This window comes from Nomascus leucogenys, chromosome 12 (genome assembly GCF_006542625.1).
Source record: "Nomascus leucogenys isolate Asia chromosome 12, Asia_NLE_v1, whole genome shotgun sequence".
NCBI classification, from domain to species: Eukaryota; Metazoa; Chordata; class Mammalia; order Primates; family Hylobatidae; genus Nomascus; species Nomascus leucogenys.
This window is the reverse complement of record NC_044392.1, coordinates 80,800,495-80,828,315: the sequence shown is the minus strand read 5'-3', so window position 1 is coordinate 80,828,315 and position 27,821 is coordinate 80,800,495. Positions and strand designations below refer to the sequence as shown.

Here is a 27,821-nt window from a genome sequence, read left to right as displayed (position 1 = left end):
GTCTGTAGTCCCAGCTACTTGAGAGGCTGAGGTGGGAGGATGGCTTAAGCCTGGGAGGTTGAGGCTGCAGTGAGCCGTGATCATGCCACAGTACACCAGCCTAAGAAACAGAGTGAGATCCCTGTCTCAAAAAAAAAAAAGAAGTGAACTTGAATAGAATGCAAGAATCAACAGTGAGCAAAGAAAGAGGGAAAATAATCAAAATAAGTAATGTTCATTGTAAAACATGAACCTTAAAATAATGGACCAGCAGACACATCAAAATCTTGCATGACATTTTACATATTTAGTCATTGCTGAGGAAACATGTTAAAGCTTTTGTTGACTTCTCTGGTAGAGGAACTACGTATGACCATATCCTGATATATTTAGAGGAAATTAGCAAGTTTTCATCTTTTTATAACATGACTTTTCCAAACTTAACCTACTCTTGTCTCAACAGAAGCCATTCCTTTCTGTAAGAATAAGCTTTTGAAGATGTTTTCCTTGAACTTCTAAAGTTTACATATTAACTGCTCCATCATTCAATAAGGGCATATTTACAAACAGGCAAACAAGGGTTTCTGTCCAGAATGCCCACCACACCTTGTCATCTGACCCTACTCTAAAGCTAATTTCTTCAGGGAAGTCTTTCTTATCCTTAACCTGCTACTCAGTCCCACTTCCTTCCACATGCCCCAATCCTTTTCATTACTTCTATCAACAGATACAGTTTTTGTTTTTTTTTTTTTTTTTTGAGACGGAGTCTTGCTCTGTCGCCAGGCTGGAGTGCAGTGGCATGATCTCGGCTCACTGCAACCTCCAACTCCCTTGTTCAAGCGATTCTCCTGCCTCAGCCTCCTGAGTAGCTGGGACTACAGGCACATGCCACCACACCCAGCTAATTTTTGTATTTTTAGTAGAGTCGGGGTTTCACCATGTTGGCCAGGATGGTCTCGATCTCCTGACCTCGTGGTCTGCCCACCTCGGCCTCCCAAAGTGCTGGGATTACAGGCGTGAGCCACTGCGCCCGGCCTTTTTTCTTTTTCTTTGGGACAGAGTCTGGCTCTGTCACCCAGGCTGGAGTGCAGTGGTGCGATCTTGGCTCACTGCAACCTCCACCTCCCAGGTTCAAGTGATTCTTGTCCCTCAGCCTCCCAAGTAGCTGGGATTACAGGCATGTACCACCATGCCCGAATAATTTTTGTATTTTTAGTAGAGACAGGGTTTCACCATGTTGGCCAGGCTGGTCTCGAACTTCTGGCAAGTGATCTGCCCGCCTCAGCCTCCTAAAGTGCTGGAATTACAGGTGTGAGCCACTGCACCCAGCCAACAGATGCAGCCTTTTATTGCTCTTATTCATATACAGATTCCTCCCTTTCCCCCCAAATATACCGAATGTTCTTGAGGATAGGAGTTATTTTTCATCTGTGTCCATCTGTAGCACAGTGCCTAACACATAGCAGGTATTCAATAAATCTTTGTGGAATGAATGAATGCATAAATAGCTTTATGATTTGGATGTTTTAAAATTATTAATTTATTTTCAAGTCATACTCAGTTTGAGTTCAAATAGTTCAAAAATCAATATAATGCTTCAGGATGCTTCCAGCTATTGAAACAACCCAATTAAAAAATATGCAACTCACACTTTATTTTAGTTAAATTCATAATGTAGGTAATATTAAAAATTATTATAAATATTTAATAATGCTTTATAATTTGCTATTATAGTACACCACTACAGACACTAAAAAGTTGACTTATCTAATTAAAACATTTTCCCTTCCTATGTTTCTAATTCTGAAAACTATAAAAATATTAAAGTCATGTTACATATTTTTCAAAAATAAAACTGCTATATCCCATTGCCAACTTTACATGAAAAAGGTATATGTTCTGGTATATTAGGAAGTTAATGATGAAAAAAATAGGTTCAGAATTTTAAGTTGGTGTATTTGAATATGAAAACACAAATGACACAAATGGTTTAAATCTTCATTCAAACAAGCTTCACATTTCTCTGAATGCATATTTTGCAAAAGGATGAACTGCTAGCCAACATACAATAAATATATCAATTGTTTGCATTCCCAAATATTGAAAATACTGGGTGAAAAATCTAGAAAGACAATGTTAAAGGAGCATAATTAAATGAACCTTAGACCTTTTATCATTGAAAATTAAGATCCTAATTTTAGTTACTACTTGGCTCTGGTATGGGAAAGTCTGAACTATTCATGCAAAATAGAATAATTTTTTATTTTCCATTTTATAAATAGCTGCTATCCAAATGATCTTTTTTGAAAAATGAAAAATTATTAGCTATTATTTGTGATTCAAGTTCTAGCAATGGCCATCATAGTATGGTCTTTTACATCATGTGAAAATACTTGTTGCTTTTGTTGACTACAGTTTCATAGATGGGAATTCAAGATAGACTCATAACAGAACAAATTCCAAGTTACAGTACATTGTGTTAAAGTAAGGCTCCAGTGTATTTTGGACATGTAATAAATAAGCTACAGCTTTTTTTTTTCATATTTACTGGAAAAAAAAAACAATTATATAAACTTTCTATCTTGGTCTCACTGGATGCACATCTCCTCAGAAAACATCTGTTATATAAACTATTGATAACTTAGCTTTCAGTTTTAAGTAATTATTTGGTCGTATTACCACTCTCTATTTTATGGCTTTTTAAACATTAAGTCCTTAAATAGTTGAAAAATGTTCACTATATTCTGATAGTTCATGAAAAAAAGATGTGAACATCAGCTTGGAAAACTTATATATAAAGCCTTAAAAATCAGTGTTTTAAAAGATTATTCAATAATAGAAAATCAAGAGTACAGAGGTAAAAGTAAAAACTCATTAAAAAATTCCATACATGATTCCCTTCAGAAAATAAATCTATAATCTTACTTCTTTGTCAAGAGTTGAGGGTGCAGGTAGGAGATCACCAAAAAGCTCTGCTGAAGTTTAGATACATTAGCAACTAAGGGTTTTTTTTTTCCCACTTTCAAAATAACCCTTCAAACAATCCATTTTTATAAGTCCAGGGTTATAAAACAATAAATGGGATATTAAAGTTCCCTCTTAAAATATCTTGGCCAGTTCACTGTATAGATTTAAAATAAAATGAACACTTGTTTAAGGACTTGTATGAAAAAAATGTTGGGCATTTCCAAATGTAAAGATGAACTATATATATATTTAATAACATTACATACAATTAATATAAAGGCTAGAAGGCATAAGTAGCTCAATATCTAAACAAGTTTTACCAGGCAAATCACATGATTTCACATAATTTTTTTTTTTTTTTGAGATGGAGTCTCACTCTGTTGCCCAGGCTGGAGTGCAATGGCATGATCTCGGCTCACTGCAACCTCCGCATCCCAGATTCAAGCGATTCTCGTGCCTCGCTTCCAAAGTAGCTGGGATTACAGAAGCCCGCCACCACGCCTGGCTAATTTTTGTATTTTTAGTAGAGACAGGGTTTCACCATGTTAGCCAGGCTGGTCTCGAACTCCTGACCTCAGGTGATCCACCTGCCTTGGCCTCCCAAAGTGCTAGGATTACAGGCATGAGGTGTGCCCGGGTGGATTTCACATAATTTTAATGATCAAATTACCCAATCAGTAAACCACAAAATCTTACTGAGGAAAAGGGTCTATTGTATTTATTTTGAATATGGAACCATAGTTCTTTTTCCCTAGGTTGAGAAAACTTGAGCAAAATTAGTTTTATTTAGGCCTGTGGTTTAAAAATATTGAGATACAAGAGACTTTTTTTTTTTGAGATGGAGTCCCGCTCTGTCGCCCAGGCTGGAGTGCAGTGACACGATCTTGGCTCACTGTAACCTCCGCCTCTCGGGTTCAAGTGATTCTCCTGCCTCAGCCTCCCAAGTAGCTGAGATTACAGGCAGGTGCCACCATGCCCAGCCAATTTTTGTATTTTAGTAGAGATGGGGTTTTACCATGTTGGTCAGGCTGGTCTCAAACTCCTGACCTCGTGATCCGCCCGCCTCGGCCTCCCAAAGTGCTGGGATTACAGGTGTGAGCCACTGCACCCAGCTGAGATACAAGAGATTTTTAAAGAAGTTTTCAAACTATTCAGGTTACAGACACAAATTTATAGAATTAAGGAGATTTATAGTGTACATCAAAGTTCATAGCTTATTTATTTGCAATTTTGTGGTTCTTAAACTAATGAAGAATTATATTAAATGACCTATATAGTCTCTTTTAGCTATAAACTTTCAATTATATTATTCTGCTTTAAAATAGTTAAGACCATAGCCCAAAGTTGTTTAAGTAGATAATGTTGGCCCTGAATTAAGGATTTTTTTTTCATCCCCTTTCTGGCTTTTAGTCCTTCCTAGTCAGTTATTAATGGGGAATAAATATTACACATTTTACTCAACTGATTCTTAATTCCTGGCTCTATTGCCCCCTCCTCTCTCCAGAGCCCACAGTATCCCAACATATGGTAAATACTCAATACTTACTGAGGATTCTTGAATGAGTAGCAATATATACTAAGGATGGATCAATAATTTAAAAGAATCTGGATGGAGGTGACAGTAGTTGCTTTTATAAAACCCCCAAACAATAATTTCAAAGCTTCTAGTCTCCTTTTCAGATTTACTTTGGTTTGTCTTTATAAGTAATAAAAAGAGAGAATACGGCACAAGAATACAAGGTTAAATCATTACAGCTAAACTATAAGCAAGGACACATAAAAAAAAATTTAAGTTTCCATTCATGTATTGAAGAGTGAATTTTATTTACACTACTAAATCCCAGCTACTCCAGTTACTCTGATATACCTTATCAATAACAGGAAAAATATCTTCTTCCAGTATTTCAGTTTTAACAATTGTAATTAAATTGCTTGGTTATAATAAGAGTTAAGAAGCAATTAATGAATTTTTTTTGGAAATAAAAAATATGTATATACATTACCCTGATACCTAGGCCAAAATATATCTAGCAACAAATTTTCTTGATTTATATTAGTCATAAAAATAAAGGAAAAATATATTGCAAGTATTTTCTTTATAGACAATTTCAATTAGAAAACAATAGTTTAAGGAAAGCAATACAGTGGTTCATGAGAATGGATTGATATGGAGGCAAGATAAGTATTTAAAACTTGACAGACAACATACTGTCAAATATGACGAAAGAATATCTGCCTCAATGACACCATTTACAGGCAGTAACTAGATTTTTACACATCTCAATTTTCTCTCATATCGAAGGAAATTACAGGTAAGTTATGCTCCTAAGTCAGTTAAGAACCCCTTCTTTTAGCTTGTAAAATGTAGCCTTTTGATTTGATAATTCCTCTACTTTTCACAATGACTGAATACCGCAGTAGCCACAGTGGCACCCACTCATGCGCTTGAATGTCAGGAATGCTTTCCTGAAGAGCTTCTTGGAAACTTGCTTCAGAAAGCAGTTCTAAAAGAAACAACAACAAACAAAACTCCAGCGTGTTAAATTGGAAAACAAAAAAGCACTTTAGTATGTAGGTAAGCATTTAACACAACAAAAGAAACACCTCAAAATTTAATATATGCTTATTCTTCATGTGTGTTCTATGACTCTGAACCAGAATATTAGAAACTCCCAGGCAGTTATTTAAAAAGTATCTACACCTGTACCCCAGCCTATTGGATTCTTAACTTTTGGTGAGTGGAGCCTAGACATCTGCAGTTTTTTAAAGATCTCCAGGTGATTCTAGTGTATAGTCAGGGAAAATACAGGAAAGTCTAAAGAAGAAAAAAGTAACTGATAATCATATCAATTGGTGATGATATACCATTGTCATGCATTTCCTTACAACTTTTTTGGTGTATATGAGTATATATCTTCATATATATGTTTCCATCCATATCTTGAATCTATATATATCTCTATATCTTATATCTGTATGTGTGTGTGTATATCCATATCTTACAAAATTAGAAATCATACTGTAGTTAAAGCTTTATTTGCTTATCTTTTTCCACTTATATTGTGAATATTTCCCCATGTAATAGTCTGTGAAAAGATCATTTTTAATAATTTCCCCACTACTATATTATATAGATATCATAATTCATATATTTCCTTATTATTCGTCAAAACATTTATGTTTTTCCTAATATTTTGCTAATAAGAATAATGCCAGGATAAACATTCTTTTTTTAAAAAAAAAAATTATATATATATATATATATTTTGAGATGGCATCTCACTCTGTTGCCCAGGCTGGAGTGCAATGGTGTGATCTTGGCCCATGCAACCTCTGCCTCCCGGGTTCAAGTGATTCTCCTGCCTCAGCCTCCCAAGTAACTGGGATTACAGGCATGCACCACCATGCCTGGCTAATTTTATATTTTAGTAGAGATGGGGTTTCACCACGTTGGTCAGGCTGGCCTCGAACTCCTGACCTCAGGTGATCCACCCACCTTGGCCTCCTAAAGTGCTGGGATTACAGGTGTGAGCCACCGTGCCTGGCCTCAAAAAATATTTTCAAACCAAAATTGGTTTATCACACACACACAAAGTTGTGTGATGGGAGGACAGAAGGACTATATATATGTTATAACCATATTAATTACAGTACATTAAAATGGTGGTTTGCATTACAAATAAGTCTGTAAGTTTAAATATACTAGTGTTATTATCCAATGTATAGACTTTATATAATACATTTATCAGGAATGCCAAAAAAAGCCATATACACATAAATAATGCCCATTTTACAGGTGACATTTTAAACGATGAAAACACCAATGGCTCTGATGACACCTGGGGCATTGATCCATAAAAACTCTTTCTAAAAATAGAAATATTTATACCAGCAATGCTTTAAGCATTTGAATAATTAAATCATTGCAAGACCATTTAAATAAATTTTTATCAACTATATCTTACAAAAAAAAAAGTCTACACATAAATTTATCTCCAAATATGGAAGAAACAAACGTCACAATGATGCAGATGATGAACATTTTAAAATGCATGCCTGGCTGTGGAATGAAAGGCCAAAGTACAAGTACATTCTTAAAGCTAGATACACGCTATATTGCCAACTGCTTTACAGAAAGGCTATACTTCACACTTCTATCAGCAGTTGATAATTTGAGAGTGCCACAGTGCCAATTCTTTTTTTCTTTTCTTTTGTGTGTTTTTTTTTTTTTTTTGAGGCAATGTCTTACTCTGTTGCCCAGGCTGGAGTGCAGTGGCATGATCACAGCTCACTGCAGTCTCAAACTCCTGGGCTCAATGCATCCTTCCACCTCATTCTCCTGAGTAGCTAGGACTAGAGGTGTGTGTCACCAAGGCCAGCTAATTTAATTATTATTATTTTTTGTAGATATGAGGTCTTATTATGTTGCTTAGGCTGGTCTCAAACTCCTGGACTCAAGTGATCCCCTGCCTTGGCTTCCCAAAGTGCTGGGATTACAGGTGTGAGCCACCATGCTCAGCAAATTCCAAGTTTATATCCAAGCTCTCTATGACTGCTCTGATGCCATATCCCACCACTCCTGTCCTCACTGCCTCACTTCTCTGGCCACACTGGCCTCGCCTTCTTGCTGTATCCTGAAAACCTCAAGCACATTCACACCTTGGGGCCTCTGAATTAGCTTCTCCCTTTTCCTTGAACACACTTTTTCCAGATATTCACATGGCTCACTCCCTTCCTGCAGGTCTCTGATTAATATTCCCTTAGTAGAGAGGCCTCTCTGACTGTACCATATAAAACAATTAACTTGGATACTCTTTCTCCTTCAGCCAAATTATCTCCATAGCATATACTACCACTTATCATATGTAACATTTATTTTATTGTCTGTCTCCTCCCATTAGAATATAAAATCCATGAGGGTTGGTTTTTGTCTGTCTTGGTCCTTTATCTCTAGTGCCCAGAACAATGGCTGGCAAATGGTGCTCAAACGTCTATTAAATGTATCAATCAATATGGAAATTCCACTGGGGTCAGAAGCAACCTACAGATAGGGATTAAGTGAGCATCTTCACAGTTAGATTTCGGAGTGCTAAAGGACCCACCTACTCCCAAACTGCTGTGATACCTGAATAGCATTAATAGTAAACACTCAATCAATGTTAGCTATTTTCATGTGCCAGGTACTTTTCTGAGTACTTTACATGTATTAACTCAGTTAATCCACAAGCTAACCCTATGAGATAGATACTATTATCTCTTTACGGGGGGAAACTGAGGCAGAGAGGTTCAGTAACTTGGCCAAGGTTTCACCACTAGTAAATGGTAGTTTTCATATATAGAATGCAAACGTGTCCTTGGAAAAGTAACATTAATATGGATTTGTTTATCAGATTTTCTAACAGAGAAGACCCTGAGGGAAAGAGATATAATACAGATTGGATTTAATCGAAATGGGGGGCGGGGAACAAATAAAAAATAGAAAGTTCTAAATTCAGGATCATCTACTTTACAATTTTACTCTCTAGTTAAATTGTTATTACACTTCTAGAACAAAGGGTAATGGAAAATAAACCCATTATGGGGAATAAGGGTAATTTTTAGAACAGGGATAGACCTTCAGGGAATTTATAAACAAAATTCTATTTTAGATGACAAGCAGAGTTAAATGTTTTACAGTTTTACAGAGTTAAATTTTACAGAGTTAAATGTTTTACAGTTAAATGTTTTACAGTTTTTACAGTTTGGTTGCTTAAAAAATAAAAAATATGACACAAAATCAGAGACTATGCTATTCATTTAACTACTTTTAGAATTTAACTATGGTTGAACTCTTTAGTCAGTAAACATGACAAATTAAATTGAGAGTTGCTTCATTATAGATTAAAGTGTCTGAAGGTTCATTAATGATAAATGCAGGATAAGCCTATACATTTTCACCAGAAGTCTTAGAATTAAAAAAGACAACCAAGTATCAAATTATGTAATACAAAAAATATAAAAAAGGGTTAAGTCTCTCTCCTCATATACATATGCAATATATTTTGCCATAACAATAACGTATTAGCACACATTCTAAACGTCAACATTTAGATATGTGAAAATAAAACACTAGGAACTTTAATCTTTTCCTATTTCCTTTCCTACTAGAAAAAGGATTGAGTTTTTTTCAAGTGAAGCTAGAAGAGGGTACAGGCTGATCATCAGCTGTTCATAACAATTACTGTTAGAAGAGCCTCCAAAAAGTAAACAGACACATGACATCTGCCAACACATGGAAAGTTAAAATTTAAATGACTTATAGTTCAGAATAAATCAGCATGACAATTTGTTAGATTTTCACTAAAATAGCTTAAAAAATCAATTTACTTGATTGTGAAAGCTCTACTGGGGAGGCAAAAGTCATTGTATTTTATTCTAGTATGATTTAAATGAAAATGGATAAAGTTTTCAGACTGTAATACTATAATACTAACGTTTCAAATCAAAGAGATTGTATAGTGGAAAAGGCTCCAAAATAATCCAAGACTTAGGCCAAGTTCAAACTTTGCCCAAAGCCAGGTGGGTGACTTTGGCTAGTTCCTTTCACTCTGAGGCTCTATTTCCTGACTAAAAAAATGTATAGTTTCTGTTGTTGTGAGGATTATAGATAATCTCTCTGAGGCATTTGGCATGATGCGTGGCATTCAAGGAAAAATAACTATTAAAACTCTTTCTCCTCCATCTCCCCCTCCTCCGATGAAACAGTGAAGAAATGAGAATGAAGCAGACTGCTAATAAATAGTATAAAGTCTTAATAGATTATCCATAGCATTCTTAAAATGAGCAAACTGAATCAACCCACTGATGTGTCACCTTTTTAGGTATGGAAGGAAAAGCTGAATATTTTTTTGGCGGGAATTATCTATGAAATATAATTTCCTCTAATATTTATTAAATCAGAACTTCTATAAAAATGTCATCGAGAATTAAAACTTTCGCAAGACATTTCTCACTTATAACCAAACATTCCTCATTTATACCAAAAATACTTAATAATATACATTACTTAGTAATATACAGGTTCTCTGAAACATTTATCTTTGCAAGTTATGTTCAATATTATCCTCCAAGTCTTTCTAGTTCTTATAAAATGTTGTAAAAAATTATTCTATAAAAGGCAGACAAGCTGTTCTCTTTAATCAAATAATATTTCTGATTAACACTAAACATGTCTTAATAAAATACCTACTTACCTATCCTAAGATGCTTATTAAGTTTTGAATTAAATTACATGTGCCACTTTTTCCAGATATTTATCTCCCTGAATAAAGTAGCCTTTTGGCCAGGCACAGTGGCTCATGCCTAAAATCCCAGCACCTTGGGAGGCCGAGGTAGGGGAATTGCTTGAGTCCAGAAATTCAAGCCCAGCCTGGGTGACATGGTGAAACCCTGTCTCTGCAAAAAATACAAAAATTAGCTAAGCGTGGTGGTATGCGCCTGTAGTCCCAGCTACTCGGAAGGCTGAGGCAGGAGGAGAGCTTGAGTCTGGGAGGTGGAGACTGCAGTCAGTTGAGATCATGCCACTGCACTCCAGCCTGGGCGACAGAACAAGACTCCATCTCAAAACTAAATAAAAAATCAAGTGGCCTTTTGGTCCAGTCTTTGCTATACTAGATAGGATTATATATATTACTATTTAGAATGTCTCAAAAGATCTTTTCTGTGTAGTTTAATATTTGTGAACCTCAAAAGACCAGATGTTCAGGAAATGATCCCTTCACTTTTTTTCCCCCATTGGTACAGAGATAAAGGTTTCTGAAAATAAAATAAAGGCATATATGTTTTGAACTAACCATTAAGAATAGTTCAGATAACACTGTATTTTTATCACTGTCCACACTTAAAATTATGTATCAACAAGTACCTTTTTGTAAGACAAAAGCTTATGATCAATCTCTATAATGAAAATATCAGTTTTACCTTTTGGATCATTGTGAGTCAACAGCTGTATATCAAATTGTTTAGCAAACGCAGTCAAATCTGGTGGCATCACACAGCAGGAGGCAAGATTAACTTGGTTACTATTTGGTTTTACCTAGAAGTGAAAATAAAATCATGATATCACTACTAAATTAAATATAATACCAAAAGTAGAAAGCAATAAGCAATAAAATAACTTAATTTTAGAACATATGAAAAATCACAATCCACAGTGCTTAAAGTTTACAAAAGAATTCCCTGTTACCTTTTCCCTATGTAATAGGGAAAGGAAATGTAACACTAGGGGGACGAAAAAGCCAACAGTGCTACACATTTTTTTTTTTTTTTGAGATGGAGTCTTGCTCTGTCGCCCAGGCGGGAGTACAGTGGTGTGATCTTGGCTCACTGCAACCTCCACCTCCTGGGTTCAGGCAATTCTCCTGCCTCAGCCTCCCGAGTAGCTGGGATTACAGGCACCTGCCACCATGCCCAGCTAATTTTTTCTGTTTTTAGTAGAGACGGGGTTTCACCATGTTGGTCAGCTGGTCTTGAACTCCTGACCTCAGGTGATCTACCCACCTCGGCCTCCCAAAGTGCTGGGCTTACAGGTGTGAGCCACCATGCCCGGCCTGGTACTACACTATTAAAAAGTCTCCTGCTAGACCATTTAACAATCTAACACATCTGCCTAGAAAACAAACATGATTTTTGTTAGTTTGTTAAGTGTGATGGTTTCAGCTACAGAGCGAATAGTTCTTAAAGGTAGAGGATCAAATACAAGTAAATACATTTAATGTTAAAGTGTAAAATATGGCTATGAATCAGACACATTTTGAAAGAGAAGAATTGACAGCTTCCAGTAGCTACACTGGTTAATTTACATTCTGAATCATCTAAGTCTCTCCGATAGTTTCTTGACCTCATTCTGGCTATCATCAAGGAGAAGGGGAAATACTATCTCTAGGTCTTCCTGTCCATAAGAAACTCTGAAAGCTCTGAAAAGGAGAAGGCTGAAGAAGTAAAAGGAATAAAGAAAAATACTGAGTAAAGGTAAAATGCTAGTAAGTGACTTTCCTAATAATTTTGTAGGTTATTAGACCAGAGAGTGGGAACAATTAATTTATGACACTCACTCCATATCAAGTTGTATGAACTGACAGTCTTACACATCTTTGAATAACAGCAAAATATTTGTTATATATAAAATATTCCCTTACTTAGGAAATTAGAGCCATGGTCTAATAGTACCTAAAGAAAAAGAAGGTTTTTCTTTCTTTGTTTTTTTTTTTTTGAGAGTCTTGCTCTGTTACCCAGGCTGGAGTACAGTGGCGCAATCTCAGCTCACTGCAACCTCCGCCTCTGAGGTTCAAGTGATTCTCCTGCCTCAGCCTCCTGAGTAGCTGGGATTACAGGTGCGTGCCACCATGCCTGGCTAATTTTTTTATTTTTAGTAGAGACAGGGTTTCACCATGTTGGTCAGGCTGGTCTCGAACTCCTGACCTCATGATCTGCTCGCCTCAGCCTCCCAAAGTGCTGGGATTACAGATGTGAGCCACCACACCCAGCCGTAAGGTTTTTCTTTAGGTATTATTGTTTTCAGCACATAAGTAGAACTGAAGGAAATGGCCTTAATTCATTTGGTATAAATGTTTTAACACACATCTTCTAGTATTTTTGTCACTCATTTTAACTGGGATTAATATTCAGTTCAATCAGAGATATATTTAAATAAAAACAAACAAAAACCTCAAATGATTTAGATAAAACCTGCCTCAAAACTCCTGCAGAAACAAAACAAAACTCCCACATGTGGAAAAGTCATCCCGCAGGGGTGGCCACTATGTGCATGATGCTCAACAGTGTGCTGCAAAGACTGAAAAGGGCAAGTTCTTCCCGGAGTGCTCATGATCCTGCCATCCCTTACCTGTGCCCACTGATACAGCTGTTCCAACTGTGTTTTGTCTAGATCAGAGGTACCTATGGCAACAATCTTTTTGCTCTGAACTAAGTTTTCTAATTCCTCCCAGTAAGGCTGTAAATGCTCCAAAGAAAGATTAACTCCATCTTCAATAGGAGGCGAAGCAATGATCACAGAATCCAGCTGTGCAACTCCAAGGACTGAACAGGCTGATAGGAAGGAAAACACAAAGAAAATGAATGCTTGTTACATCATACAAACAAATATTTCTAATGTTTTCAAAGTATCCCACTGAATTCTGTCCATATTCTTCACTAGTTTTCAAAATAACAGATTATTTCATAGTTTACTTTTCATTTAGAACATTTCCATCTTTCAAAAATGTGTAAGTGCCCATTTACCTACTTGCTCTGTGTGGCAAACAAGTGGGTTTCTCTGACCTGCCTTCTTCCTAGGCAGCTTGCAGCTACTACATGCTCCTCTTTCTAGGGAACAAAATTTCTTCTTGTTTCCTAGGTCCCAGAAGTTTTTAGTAGCTCCCTTATCTTCATAAAATTTTCTTCTCCAGTTCTACTTGCTCACTACTATCACATATGGATGATCACAAGAATTATGACCTAATATTCTGTAACTAGTAGTCATAGCAAAGAATAAGCTTGAGACACTGAAAAACTGAATGTTTGGTCTTAATCCATATTTATAGAGGTAGATAATTTCTTAATTCTATAAAAATAATTTAAGAGCTTATTTTAAATGATTATTCATTCTAAAGTTACATTAAAGAGCCAATTATTTAAGTTTTCAATATATGTAAATACTGGAAGAATTTTTTATTTAAGTATTGAATAACTTTAATATCACAATAACCTAAGTGCTAAAAATAGATATACTTGGATTTTTTTTTTTTGCCATTGTTGGTTTTGATATTTCACCTCTAGTACTAAAAGGGCTAAGAATATGATTAAGAACTTCTATCTCCAAACAGATAGTGAACATTTAACTACATTACACCTTTTACATTCCTCTTGCATATCAAAATATGACCCTACATAAGTCAGTATGATTTTACAGAAGCCTTAAGAAACTACGCTAGAACTTTAAAAGGTAAAATTGGAATCAACTCATTTTCTTTTTACCTGGACCTAAGCACAAGTTATAACTAATACACCTATACTAATTTAAAGTCCATTATTAAGATAAAAAATTCAGTTTTTGCTTACCCATGTCAACTGCACTTCTAGTTGATGATGAAGAGTTTGATCCTACAATGAACAGTTTTGCTGGGTAACAAAGGAAACAAAACTGATTACTACATTTGGATACACATTTCACTATATGCTAGTATTAACACTACTATAATACTAAGATGACAGATAATCCTGAATGAATTATTTTTCCTTTCCCAGTCACATAACTTTATAGTTTTAATTTTAAGACATAAATGTATAGTTCCACTATACTTTTAAGATCATGTGCTAGTTGCCAACAAATATATGTTTATCAAAACAAAAAGTAAATATTTATTTCCCATTTATTAGAAGGCAGGTTAGATAACTATTGGAGCTTAAATTACTTGAAATTTATATTTTTATGACTTAAACATTAATAGAGCACATTATATACTTTCTCCAATAAACCAAAATCTATATACAAAGACTAAATTGAAAATGCAATGAGAAGAAAACTGAAAAAAAAAAAAAAAAAAAAAAAAAAGTCCACAGTTCTACCTTCCCAATACAATCATTTTCATTTGCAGACACTATCTTCCAGTTTTTGGTCATATGAAGTAGGGCATAACATTATTTCCTCTTCTATTTGGTTTAACTTTATGTAATATTTAAAATATATTTCTATGTAGTATTTAGTTATCTTAAAATTTCTTTAATTTTAAAAATTTTTCGTAGAGACAGGGTCTCATTATACTGCCCCGGCTGGCCTTGAACTCTTGGCCTCAAGGGATCCTCCTGCTTCAGCCTCCCAAACTGCTGTGATTACAGGTGTGAATCACCACAATTTTTTTTTTTGAGACAGGGTCTCACTTTCATCCAGGCTGGAGTGCAGTGCTGCGATCACGGCTCACTGCAGCATCAACCTTCTGAGCTCAGGTGTTCCTTTCACCTCAGCCTCCTAAGTAGCTAGGACTACAGGCATGTACCACTACACCTGGCTAATTTTCATTTTTTCATAGACACAGAGTCTCGATATGTTGCCCAGGGGCTCTTGAACTCCTGGCCTCAAGCAATCTTCCCAAGGTGCTGGGATTACAGCACCACCCCAGGTCAAAATTTTTTTTATCCTAATAGTCATGTGCTTACTGTACAAATGACGAAGACCTATAAAAGTAGAAAGACCAAAAAGAATTGCCAGTCTCATCACCCAAATTACTGTTTAGATTTCTGTGTATTCTGTGGCTTTTTTTCCACTTAGGGGTGGCCTTGAATGTATTCTGTGTTTTTAGTGTATAATTTTACATACTTTTTTTTTTTTTGAGACAGAGTCTCACTCTGTCGCCCAGTGGTGCCATCTTGGTTCACTGCAACCTCCTCCTGGGTTCAAGCAATTCTTGTGCCTCAGCCACCCAAGTAGCTGGGATTATAGGCCTGCACCACCATGCCTGGCTAATTTTTGTATTTTTAGTAGAGACGGGGTTTTGCCATGTTGTCCAGGCTGGTCTCGAACTCCTGGCCTCAGGTGATCCACCCGACTCGCCTCCCAAAGTGCTGGGATTACAGGCGTGAGCCACTGCGCCCAGCTAATTTTACACATGCTCATTTTTTAATGGTTGAATATTATTTTGTAAATTTTGAAGAGTGTCATTTATTAAGTGAGTTCTACTTATTGACCATTTAGATTAGTAAATGTTCCAGTAGTAGTTCCAGTTTTCTGTTTTCACATATATAATTCCCAAACAAACATCTTAGTAACTTTTTGTTCAGCATTATATCATATCGTTTCCCAGGGATGAATTGTTAGAAATGTGATTATGAGTCAAAGCATGTGATGTTTTGTGTGAGTCTTATTATATTTTAAAAGATGTGTGCCAGTTTACCACACCACCACCAATTAAGAATTGCTCTTCTAACAACATAGGATGCTATTATTAAATTTTTTTTAAAACTTAGTAGGTACAATGCATACCTACCCAAGACCATATTAATTGTCATTTCTTTGGTTACTAGGAAAGTTGAGTCATTTTCTATATTTGTAAGATTGAGGTTTTGGTTTCATTTAAATTCAACTTTATGTGTACACATTTACTTTATGTAAACTCACTGTTCAAAAAAATAAGTTTACTCAACAGACAAACAGGTAGAGTAGCAGAAGAGCAAGAAAAGAAAAAAAATCAAAAGAGGAAATGGAGAAAAATAAGGCTAATGAAATACCCTTATATTAAAGTGCCTGACATTCGATATATGCAACACATTTTCTTCTATGTTTCTTACGAGTCCCTTCCTTCCTACTGCTAGGTGATCTCCCTAAAAACACTGCTTCCCTGAGATTACTCCCTATTGAACAGCCATCCCAGCTTCTCTACTAGATGAGAGTCGGTATTTACTATTTTGGTCTAACTTTAGCTCCTATAACTCTATGAAAGCCCTCCGCACTACTATTTCTCTGTCCATGCATTTGTGCCATCTGAAATGGCCTCCTCTCTCTGAAGGATGAGGCTTTTTTGGATAGGTAGAAAGAGGAAGGCTTTTTATATGGGGAGAATTTTGATACCTATAAAAAAATCTCAAGCCCTCTAGGAACTGAGGACAACTTCTAAGAGACCCAAGATGGAACTAAATCATGAATTACAGTCAACCTCAGAAAGAATGTTGCTTTACATCCTTTCCAACACAAACAGCAATGTGAAATTAACAGGAAAAAATGGGTTTTGGAGTTAGGCATACCTGAGTGGATTCCTGGTTCAACCACTTACTGGTTGTATGACAACCTTCAAGTTATTTAATATCACTAATGCAATGCAGTAACAGACTTACCTTGCAGGATTGTTTTGAGAATTAAATGAGAAAATATAACCATAAAGTACCAAGTACAGTGCCTGGCACAAAGCAAGACTCAATAAATGGTAGTTACTATAATTAGATTAAAAAGACAATACCCTATCTCATCTTACATGTAATTTATTATTATTATCCATCTCAATAATAATAAAATAGCAACAACCACAATAATAACAACATGGTAGCAAATAATAGCTACCTAGAACACCTAGAACTTACTTTCAGGCAAGCACTGTGCTAAGTGCTTCTTTTGTTATTTCATCCAGTTTACAAAGAAGCTGGAGAAACAGGTACATCCCCATTTTATAGAAGAGAAAACTGAGACTCAGGGAGGTTAAAGTCTTTGTTAGCCCAACATTATACTAGCCTGTAATCGGCACACCCCGAAACTTCAAAGCTCAAGCTTTTAATGACTATGCTATGCTAATTGTAAGGTGAGGGCAGAGACGGTGCATCTTTTCCTTTTTTTATTCCTTGAGTGTAGTACAGTTTCTGGAATTTGTCACTTACTACATTTCCTGAATGGGTGTTACAGTATTTTCTTTCTCTTCACGTAACTTGCCCAGGTTTCTTTTTATATTCCCAGGTGACCTCAGACATTGCTTACCAGTATCTTACCAGGAAGGGGGTGCTTATGTTTGCTTTGGGTGGACGCTGCTTCTAAGCCTTCCCTTTATCTTTTCCATCTCCTTCATCTTAATCTTTCTACTGCTCTGAAGTTTGACACATAAATTACATGACATGATGACATCATCATGAAGAACAGCAAGTTGAAGTTCTATTCTGACTCTTATATAATAGTCAGCACTGACCTCTTATAACTCCATCTTGGAGTTTAAATAAAATTATGTTAAAAAAGAATTTTTGTATTTCCCCCATTTAGTGTCTGAGCAAAGAAAGGCTTATTCTAATGCCTAACAAAATCTATCACTTCCGCTATGTAACAAAATAAATAGAAAAGACTGGACTTTACCAGAAACTTTCATTTCTTCTCTTTCATCAGGATTTATCTTTTCTACTGCATGAGATACAGTGCATTCCAAGACATCTGGAAACTCCTATAATAAACAAAATATTTAAAATACATATAAAATTTAATGCTTCTGATTAATTATAAAATTTTCTATTATCCACAATGCCTTTTAGAAGCAGAGAACCTATAAGACAACAGAGTTCTTCACCTGAGGTCTGGGTGGGCTTCACAAGGGTTGTAAAGCTCTGAAATAAAGGTAAAGTGGTGTGTGTGCGCGCGTGTGTGTGTGTGTGTTTGTGTGTATCTATTTTCTGGGAAAATGTGTCTCATTTTGACCAGGTATTTAGAAAGAAGCATGATCAAAAAAATTAAAAATAAACAAGCAGTGGGGGGATATGTGAGGAGTTAGAAACAGTAGCACAGCAGATAATTTTACTCTAAAAGGAAACCAATGAAAATAATATCCACTCTAGATGACATATTAAAAACGTTCTACATTAATTACAAGCATTTTCTTTTACTCTTTAATTTATTTGGATTTTAATGTTATTGAACTTTAACCTGTAAGGGGATTTAGTTTTTGGTTTTTTTGTTTGTTTGTTTTTGAGACAGAGTCTTGCTCTGTTGCCCAGGCTGGAGTGCAGTGGCACGATCTCGGCTCACTGCAAGCTCCGCCTCCCGGATTCACGCCATCCTCCTGCCTCAGCGTTCCGAGTAGCTGGGACTACAGGTGCACGCCACCACGCCTGACTAATTTTTTGTATTTTCAGTAGAGACAGGGTTTCACTGTGTTAGCCAGGATGGTCTCAATCTGACCTTGTGATCCGCCCACCTCGGCCTCCCAAAGTGCTGGGATTACAGGCGTGAGCTACTGCACCCGGCCTGTTTTTTTTTTTCAAATAGACTTTTTTTTAGAGCAGTTTTAGGTTCACAAGAATATCAAGTAGAAGGTAGATTGAACAGATTTCTTATTCACTCCCTACATTCACATCCACACAGCCTCCCCCATTATCAACATATCCACCACAGTGGTATACATTTGTTACACTTGATGAACCTACATTGACATGTCATAATCACCCAAGTCCAGTTTATCTTAGGGTTTACTCTTGGTGCTGCATAGTTTATGGGTTTAGAAAAACGTATAACATGTATCCACCATTACAATATCATATGCAGTAGTTTCATTGACATACAAATCCTGTGCTCTGCCTATTCATCCCTCCATCCCTGCTAACCCCTGGCAACCACTGATCTTTTTACTAGTTTTTTTAGTAGACTAGCAAAACTATAGTCTACATAGTTTTGATTTTTCCAGCATATCAAATAGTTGATATCATACAGTATGTAGCTTTTTCAGATTGGCTTCTTTTACTTAGAAATATGCATTCAAGTTTCCTCTATGTCTTTTCATGGCTTGATAGCTCATTTAAGCATTGAATAATATTATATTGTCTGGATAGTTTATATATGCATTCATAATTTATATATACACTCGCCTACTGAAGAACATCTTGGTTGCTTCCAATTTTAGCAATTATGAATGGAGCTGCTATAAATATCCATGCACAGGTCTGTGTGTGGAAATAAGTTCTTAGCTTCTTTGGGTAGATACTAAGGAGCATAATTGCTGGATTGTATGACAATAGTATATTTAGTTTTATAATCACAAGCATTTTATTTTTATTTATTTATTTTTATTTTATTATTATTATTTTTTGAGACAGAGTCTCACTCTCTTGCCCAGGCTAGAGTGCAGTGCGCGATCTCAGCTCACTGCAACCTCTGCCTCCCAGGTTCAAGTGATTCTCCTGCCTCAGCCTCCTGAGTAGCTGGGATTACAGGCGTGTACCACCACGCCTGGCTATTTTTTTTTTTTTTGTATTTTTAGTAGAGATGGGGTTTCGCCATGTTGGCCAGGCTGGTCTCAAACTCCTGACCTCAGGTGATCTACCTGCTTTGGCCTCCCAAAGTGCTGGGACTATAGGTGTGAGCCACTGCGCCCGGCCTATAATCATAAGATTGTAAACCAAAACTTTTTTTTTTTTCCTGAGTGCAGCAGAAAAAAGCAAATGCTATTTGAACGTATTTTAATGAATCATTTACAAGGATAATGAGAAAATATTAGTACATATAAATCAGATACATATTAACTTACATTTACAATATCACACAAAGTAAACGGCAAAGGCTTTCCCATGATGCTTGAGCACTTTCACAGCACATATCAGGGGTTCAGTAAGTGTTTACAAGTCAAGCATAAATAGTCATTTCAGAGAAACAGAGATTGATTAAAAAAAAAAACCATAACTCAATGTCTATATAGTAGCTATAGAGTTACGTGGTTGCAGTATGCCCAGGGGAACCAACATTTCCAGCACATGTCCTTTTCCATACTTTTAAAGTAGCCTAAGTAATGTGCTGTGAGCCTTTGACTGAGGTGGATTTCAAAGTGCGGTTTAGGGTTTTGAACATTAACATTTATGATAGTAGCCATATACTGACATTTAGTGGAACTCAGTTCCTTATTGTTTCATCAGAAACTGACATTTGAAAAATTACTTCTAGTGATGTTGAGTCTACCAAAGCAATCTACCAATCACAACTGATAATCATTCCTCTCCTAGACCAAATATAAACTGAAATAAAACACTGATAGTGAGGAAACCATGGTGAGAATTAAGCATGAGAATCCTAGTATCTTGTCTGGTTAAAGAGTTGCCTGCAGTCTAGATTTTCTGTTTTATGCATAAGCCTACTGGATCAGAGTGCCGTCTCAGCAAATCAACCACAGAGAGTTTATGGCTAATTGCCTATTTGACTTCCCCCACAAAACTGAAGAAATTAACTTCCTGTTTACTTTACTTCCTTTTTGACCTGCATGATTTTTGCATTCACATTTCACTTACCCTGACCAAATCTGGGTTGATTTGGGAACTCCACTCATTCAAGGTTTTTTGGATACAATCACGAAGCTGCAAAAGGAATGCATTTTGAAACTGTTAATAAAAGTCTATATACTTTTCTGTACTTCTACAATAAGAATATATTAATTTTATAAGCAGGAGAAAAAAGATAGCAACAGGAAATACCATACAAACCCCAATTTTAATTCTACAAGGTTTTTGTTTCCTTCAACATAGATAAATTCAGGCCTATTTTCATCCTACTCTTGTTTCTCAAATGTTCTTGAACTAAAGCAGTTGTCTAATTACTTTAAAGCGCTTTTTGTACCAGTGAAAATTTAAGCGAACTGTTGAGACACAAAAGCATTCATAGGCCAGGTACAGTGGCTCATGCCTTTAATCCCAGCACTTTGGGAGGCTGAGGGGGGCAAATCACTTGAGGTGAGGAGTTCAAGACCAGCCTGGCCAACATGGTGAAACCCTGTCTCTACTAAAAATACAAAAATCATGTGGGCATAGTAGTGCATGCCTGTAATAGCTACTCGGGTGGCTGAGGCAGGACAATTTTGCTTGAACCCAGGAGGTGGAGGTTACAGTGAGCTGAGATGGTGCCATTTCATTCCAGCCTGGGCAACAGAGCAAGACTCTATTTCCAAAAAAAAAAAAAAAAAAAAAAGGAAAAAAGGCATTCATAAAGAAACAAAAATAAGGTTTATAAACAGAGGAACTTGGAGTCAAGCCCAGGCTGTCTGACTAGAATTCATATCAAAACTACGCTACATTTCTCAAAGACAAACAAATTAAATTATTAGAGAATAAGTGTGGCTGGTAAATCCTACCTCAGATTCACCTGTGCTGTTTATTAAAAGTTCAGACTCCTGAGCCTAATCCTAGACCCACTGAATCATTTTCCAAGAGCAGTTTGGACTTTCATTTTAACAAGCATCCCAAGGAGAGTACTTTATCTATGTACTCTAAAGTCTAAGAACCACCAGGATAGACATATCTTGCAGAACTCAACTTGTATGACACTCCAGAAGTCATTTCCTAACATTTAGGTGCACCTCTAACCTGTCTTCCATGTTTTCTTAGATAAACAAACAAAAAAATTTATACAAATATTATAGTATGTTGTAAATTAATTCAAACATACTTTATTAAAGTGTATTTCAGACTTACTTGATAGTAGTCCAAAGTAAGACATACATTCACATAGTGAGCAAAGACCTATATACATACATATAATGGAACAAAACATTCATAAAACGGTCTTTTTGCTCACAACATGCCAGGCACTCTAATGGCTTCCAATATATTAATTAGAAAAAATATACTGGTCCATGACTCACTGAACTGATTTATGACCACTAATGGGCCAAACCTGGCAATCTGAAATCAGTGCCTTATTAGATAACCAAGGACACAGTGTTTTGCATTCTTCTGTGGGCAATCAATGAAAACACAAATGAGTAACTAGAGGCAAGCCCCTGAATTGCAAAAGCACTTTCCTAATAGAAACAGCAGACACTAAACTTCTGAACTATCTGAACTATGACTGCTTATGATAAAAACTGATACAACCACTTTACTACGTATATCTTAGTACACGATTACAAGAGATAACTGGTTTATCAATTTAAGGGCACAGAACTACCTATGTTAAGATTTACAATCCATAATAATAATTTACATGCTAGTCACAACAATTCTCTTGAATTCAAATTACAAGGTCTAGATCTTTACGTAAAGCATATTTATAATCAAATTTAAGTCAGTGGATGAAAATGAGTTGATAATCATTCCAGACAGAATTATAAGTCATAATATTCTCTTAAAAATTAGTAAAAATTGAAGGAGCAGAACCAACTAGAGGTTAAAAATTCTATCGGAAGTGCTTTGGCTCAAATCGTGGAAGAATTGTAAGAAATTTCCCTCTGGAAGGATGGCTCATTTGCACACTTGAGGCTTTCCTGATGAATTCCTCAATTCAGGAAGGTAAGTCTATTTTCATAGTATTCACCCTCTTCTTGAAACCATTTCTTTAATTAATCTTGGATTCTGCAAAATGTCAGGACAAATCAAAAACAGTCTAATGTTATAATTATGTAGGAAATTTATTGACTTTATCACAAGCCTATTTTTAATCTTGTAAGTTACATGTTCGCTATATTGACTAAACATTAACCTTGTACTTGGGTTAATGTTTGTCATTAACATTAATGTTTATGTTTGTTCTCTGCTCTCTTCATTCTTATAATACACACCCAATATCTCTGGGGATAAGCATCACCACAACTTAGCCTACCATTAGATCTGGAGTTGTATAAGAATTTTTTAAATACCATGATTCAACCAGTCAAACACCCTTACAACAAAGAACTGGGCAAAACAGTCCTATAATGGTCCACTTACAAACTATTTGATTTCATAAAATTCCAGTGAGACAAAAAATCTGGGCAGAGGTCATAACATTTTTAAAAAAATTAGAACTAGAAGAGACCTTGTAAGAAATTTAACTGAACTCTTGACCCAACATGCACATTTTCTCAAAAATAAGTGATTTGTTCAGTTTCTTTAATCTCTTCAGTGAAGCTGAACTGTTCCAAGTAGTACATCCCAATTTGGAGCTCTGGATGTTACAAAGTTCTTTTACATAGAAACAAAATGTGCCTCCCCTTTTGCTCTTACCAAGCAGTCATAGTTTCCCTACAGTATGATGCCATTCCTTCAAGTTTTCCTCAAATGTTTTCGAGTTTCTTTAGTTTTATCCTACTGTTATGAAGCACCCTAAATAAAACACTAAAAACCAGAATTAGACCTTTGAACGATGTTTTACAAACTGTGGTGTGTGACTCTGAGCATCAAGAAATCAACATTTTAAAATTTTAAAAATTAAAATAAGAGAAAAAATCAGAATACACAGTATAAAATAAGAGCTAATATCTTTTTGTGAAACCTGTTTCAGAAATACTGATTATACAACTATTAACTGGACTGCAAAGTAAAATGTACTTCTTACTGTGTTTGCAGTCAGAAACTCTTTTGAGTCACTACTTTAGAGTATGCTATTGTGAGATAGGTAAAATTTCACCCAGTAATATCAATATACGTGCAAAATTCTGTATTGAACTACCACCAACAGTACTGGAAGAAATTGAGTCTATGTACCGAATACAGAAATATTTATCTGTGGGAGAAACAGCCAAAGTAGGTGGTTTAAATAAAACAAAACATATACACTGAGCTGGAACGTGAACACAGAATATGGTACAGACTCAGATTCCTACTAAAGTTACAAGCAAGAATTCTCATTTCTTGATGGGCACTGACCCCAACAGCAGGCCTGTCCAGCACTTAAACTTAGAGGGATGCCGTGTGCTGCTACACGGTCTGTTACCAACATCTCATAGAACAGAGCAGAAACCGCCTAGGAACACAGCTGATATCATAATACAACATAGTTTAGGAAGGTTTTTCTCTTAATTAAGATTTATCTTTCTGATGGAACCAGATGATAGGGAGATAGATGCCTGTATGGTGAGCGTTTTCATATATTACCTCTTAATTCTCACAACAACCTGATGAGGAAGATGTTATTACCCAACTTTAAAGTAACTTTCCCAAAGTCATATAGCTCCTAAAAGTTTTGTTATTTTTTAATAATACTAAAATTGTCCCATACCACCAATATGCACAATGTGCAGTGGATGACTATCCGCTCAGAAATGGCCAACAAATAGGTAACAAGTTTGTAATTCCAGATTAATCTGTCACCTCCAACTAGTGACTAGTCTTTTTATTTTCCAGTTTTTATAAAACTTTTATTTTTTAATTGATAGATTATATTTGTATATATTTATGGGGCACATGTGATGTTCTGTTACATTGCATAGAATGTATAATGATATTCTGTTACATGCATAGAATGTGTACTGATAAAGCATACATAGATGCACAGACAAGTGCATAAAATGTGTAATGACTAAAGTCAGGGTATTTAGGTATTCCAAAGCCAAAAGTGAGTGCTTACTCATTTGCCTTACTGCAATAGAGTCTAATGTCAACATTCTAAAAGTTAGGTGTACTATGAATACTACTTCATCTGAATGCACCAAAGGATAATCTCCGAAAATATTCCTTTACCTGGATAGGGTGGGGGAAGGAAGTGAGAGATGTGGTGAGGGACGGAGCGACGTCCTGGCCCTCTGTGACCTCCGTGCCAGGAAGAGGGACCCAGGATGTTTGAGAGTTTTGCTACCAGCCTTAAGTACCGAGAGAGGTGTCACTTAGTGCGCAGCTGCACCAGCTAAGTTTTTTAGACGCGTTGCCCTCAGCAGCGGGTTTGGACCCGAGGTCGCGTCGACACTGGCCCCAGCATCTCCTGCGGGCGGAGCCCAGGTGCGCGCAAGGCCCTGCCACCCTCCCTCGCCCGCGGGCGCTTCTCCCTTCCCGGAACCGCCCGGCCCGGCCCGAGGCCTGCCCCGGGAGCCCCGCGGCGACTGTCGCCGCGCTCACCTCCTCGCTGTGCGTGGACGGGCACTTCTTCCGCAGGCGGCCCCAGTTCAGCAGGTTCCCCGTCTGCAGGTGCAGGGTGCGGGCCCGCGCCAGGAGCGCCTTGGCCGCGCGGCTGTCGGTGCCCATGGCAGCGGCCGCCCAGGGGCCGCGCGGCGAAGGAGCTGCGGGCGGGCAGGCAGACGGCCGCCCCACAGGACGCGGTGCCCGAGGCCCGAGAGAGACCTGAGAGGGAGCGCGAGGCTGCCGGCGCCGCGCGGATGGAGCCTGGCCTGCGCTGGGGCCCGAGGGAGGCCGGACAGCGGCTGGGCGGCGGCGGGAAAGGAAGGCACCAGTGGCTGCGGCTCCGGCTCCGGCTACTGCGGCCGCATTGGGAGAGCTGATTCCAAACTGAAGGAGCTGTTTCCTGGAAGACAATGACTAAGCAGAAATCGTAGCCGAGAAAGTGCTTCGTAACCGTTACTCGTCCCGCGGCGGGGCAGGGGCGGGGCGCGAATGGCCTGCGGGACGCCGGCCCGCGAGTGACTGGCCCTTGGCCTGCGGCGGGCGTGGCGACGGGCGGTGCGCGGCGGGCGCGCGGGCGGAGAGAGCGTGGCGGCGCGGCCTGGAGCGCAGCGCGTGGCAGGGCTCCCCCTGGCGGTCAGAGGACAGCGCGAGGCGGCCACCGCGTCTGCCTGGTGCGGTCTCCGGGCGTTCGGGTCGCGGCTCTGCCCACCGCCGCCCCGGGGCCGGCTTCCAACACGTCTCTTTAAAGGGCAGCCTGAGCGGCCACCGAGGCTCGGAAATACTACGTAGTTTTCGTTCTCAGAAGCAGCTATTTATGCGCAGGCGCCCCCTTCTTCTTTTCGCTTTGCTACCTTCAAGGACCTTCTCCCAAACTGCTAATTTTTCTTCATCCATTAAAGGTCTATTGATTCACACTATTTGGTGGCAGTGTGTGAAGTCAATGAACAAGACTGAGTCTTTGTCCTTGAGACGCGTACACTCTACCCAGAGACAAGTTCTAAGCACAAGAAACAAGTAATTTTATAAGAACATCATAGGGCAGTTATTCTCCAGATGAATTCAGATTAAAGAGGACATTTGAGCCGGTGAGATCACAGAAAGCTTTTATCACCCCCCCCTTTAGAGGTGGTCGGGATTATTTACCCCTATTAAATTTCACGTGTGGTCGTGGACTCGTATAAACATCAAATTGAACATTTATTGAGCTTTCCTCAACAATCTTTCACATTCGTTGAGGTGAACCAGATTATTAAAGGCAAAATGAGATTCTCATTATAAGCGGGGACAATATAGCTATCAAAAAGAGAGATGGCCGGGCGCCGTGGCTCACGCCTGTAATCCCAGCACTTTGGGAGGCCGAGGTGGGCGGATCACGAGGTCAGGAGATCGAGACCATCCTGGCTAACACTGTGAAACCCCGTCTCTACTAAAAATACAAAAAATTAGCTGGGCGCAGTGGCGGGTGCCTGTAGTCCCAGCTACTTGGGGGGCTGAGGCAGGAGAATGGCATGAACCTGGGAGGCGGATCTTGCAGTGAGCCGAGATCACGCCACTGCACTCTGGCCTGGGTGAAACAGCAAGACTCCATCTCAACAAAAAAAAAAAAAAAAAAAAAAAAAAGAGATGAACCAGTTGGTAAAATGGTAAGAATTAGGGGAGAGATGGGAAAAAAGATCTTTCTAGGAAATTAGAAATTGAGCCTGATGTTGAGTAAATATTTGTTGGCTGAATGAATGATGGTAAGAGTTCATTGAACGAGCTTGCGCTGCTTTTTTTTTTGGATAGTGATTTTTTATTACAGTGAAAGAGCTACTCACAAGCACCGCCACTACTCAAACACATTTCGATGCACTATAACGTAGAATTAACACTTCTTATAAATAATTCAAACATATACACAAATAGAAAGAATATTATAATGAAACCCGACATAACTATCGTCTGAACTCAAGATTGAATAAGATTTGTCTATACTTTTTTTTTTTTTATTATACTTTAAGTTCTAGGGTACATGTGCACAACTTGCAGGTTTGTTACATATGTATACATGTGCCATGTTGGTTTGCTGCACCCATTAATTTGTCATTTACATTAGGTATTTCTCCTAATGCTATCACTCTGCCATCCCCCCACCCCACGACAGGCCCCAGTGTGTGATGTTCCCCACCCTGTGTCCAAGTATTCTCATGGTTCAATTCCCACCTATGAGTGACAACGTGTGGTGTTTGGTTTTCTGTCCTTGCGACAATTTGCTCAGTATGATGGTTTACAGCTTCATCCATGTCCCTACAAAGGGCATGAACTCATCCTTTTTGATGGCTGCATAGTATTCCTTGGTGTATATTTGTCACATTTTCTTAATCCAGTCTATCATTGATGGACATTTGGGTTGGTTCTAAGTCTTTGCTATTGTGAGTAGTGCTGCAATAAACATACGCGTGCATGTGTCTTTATAGTAGCATGATTTATAATCCTTGGGTATATACCCAGTAATGGGATCACTAGGTCAAATGGTATTTCTAGTTCTAGACCCTTGAGGAATCACCACACTGTCTTCCACAGTGGTTGAACTAGTTTACACTACCACTGAC

General features: G+C 37.6%; 1 protein-coding gene across 2 annotated transcripts; it reads right to left on the bottom strand.

The window, feature by feature from the left end:
• Positions 1 to 1,634: 1,634 nt before the first annotated feature.
• GCLM (glutamate-cysteine ligase modifier subunit) lies at positions 1,635 to 25,956 on the bottom strand. Of its 2 annotated transcripts, none has more exons than XM_003260064.4 (7): positions 25,228 to 25,956; positions 20,716 to 20,781; positions 17,807 to 17,891; positions 14,044 to 14,103; positions 12,830 to 13,032; positions 10,906 to 11,020; positions 1,635 to 5,450 (listed from the first exon to the last, which is right to left on the bottom strand). In XM_003260064.4, exons 1-7 carry the CDS (start codon positions 25,351 to 25,353, stop codon positions 5,281 to 5,283), a joined length of 825 nt encoding a protein of 274 aa, XP_003260112.1. In that variant the 5' UTR covers positions 25,354 to 25,956; the 3' UTR covers positions 1,635 to 5,280. The 2 variants fall into 2 exon arrangements, with proteins under 2 accessions (XP_003260112.1, XP_030680889.1); XM_030825029.1 differs by lacking the exon at positions 1,635 to 5,450 and adding an exon at positions 9,158 to 9,207.
• Between the last annotated feature and the right edge of the window lie 1,865 nt (positions 25,957 to 27,821).

Coding starts and splice junctions, on each gene's coding strand:
- GCLM (XM_003260064.4), bottom strand. CDS start 25,353: ATGGGCACCGACAGCCGCGCGGCCAAGGCGCTCCTGGCGCGGGCCCGC. Junction 20,782..25,227: donor CGTCCACGCACAGCGAGGAG/GTGAGCGCGGCG, acceptor TTCCTTTTGCAG/CTTCGTGATTGTATCCAAAA. Junction 11,021..12,829: donor AGCTGTATCAGTGGGCACAG/GTAAGGGATGGC, acceptor TTTCACTTCTAG/GTAAAACCAAATAGTAACCA.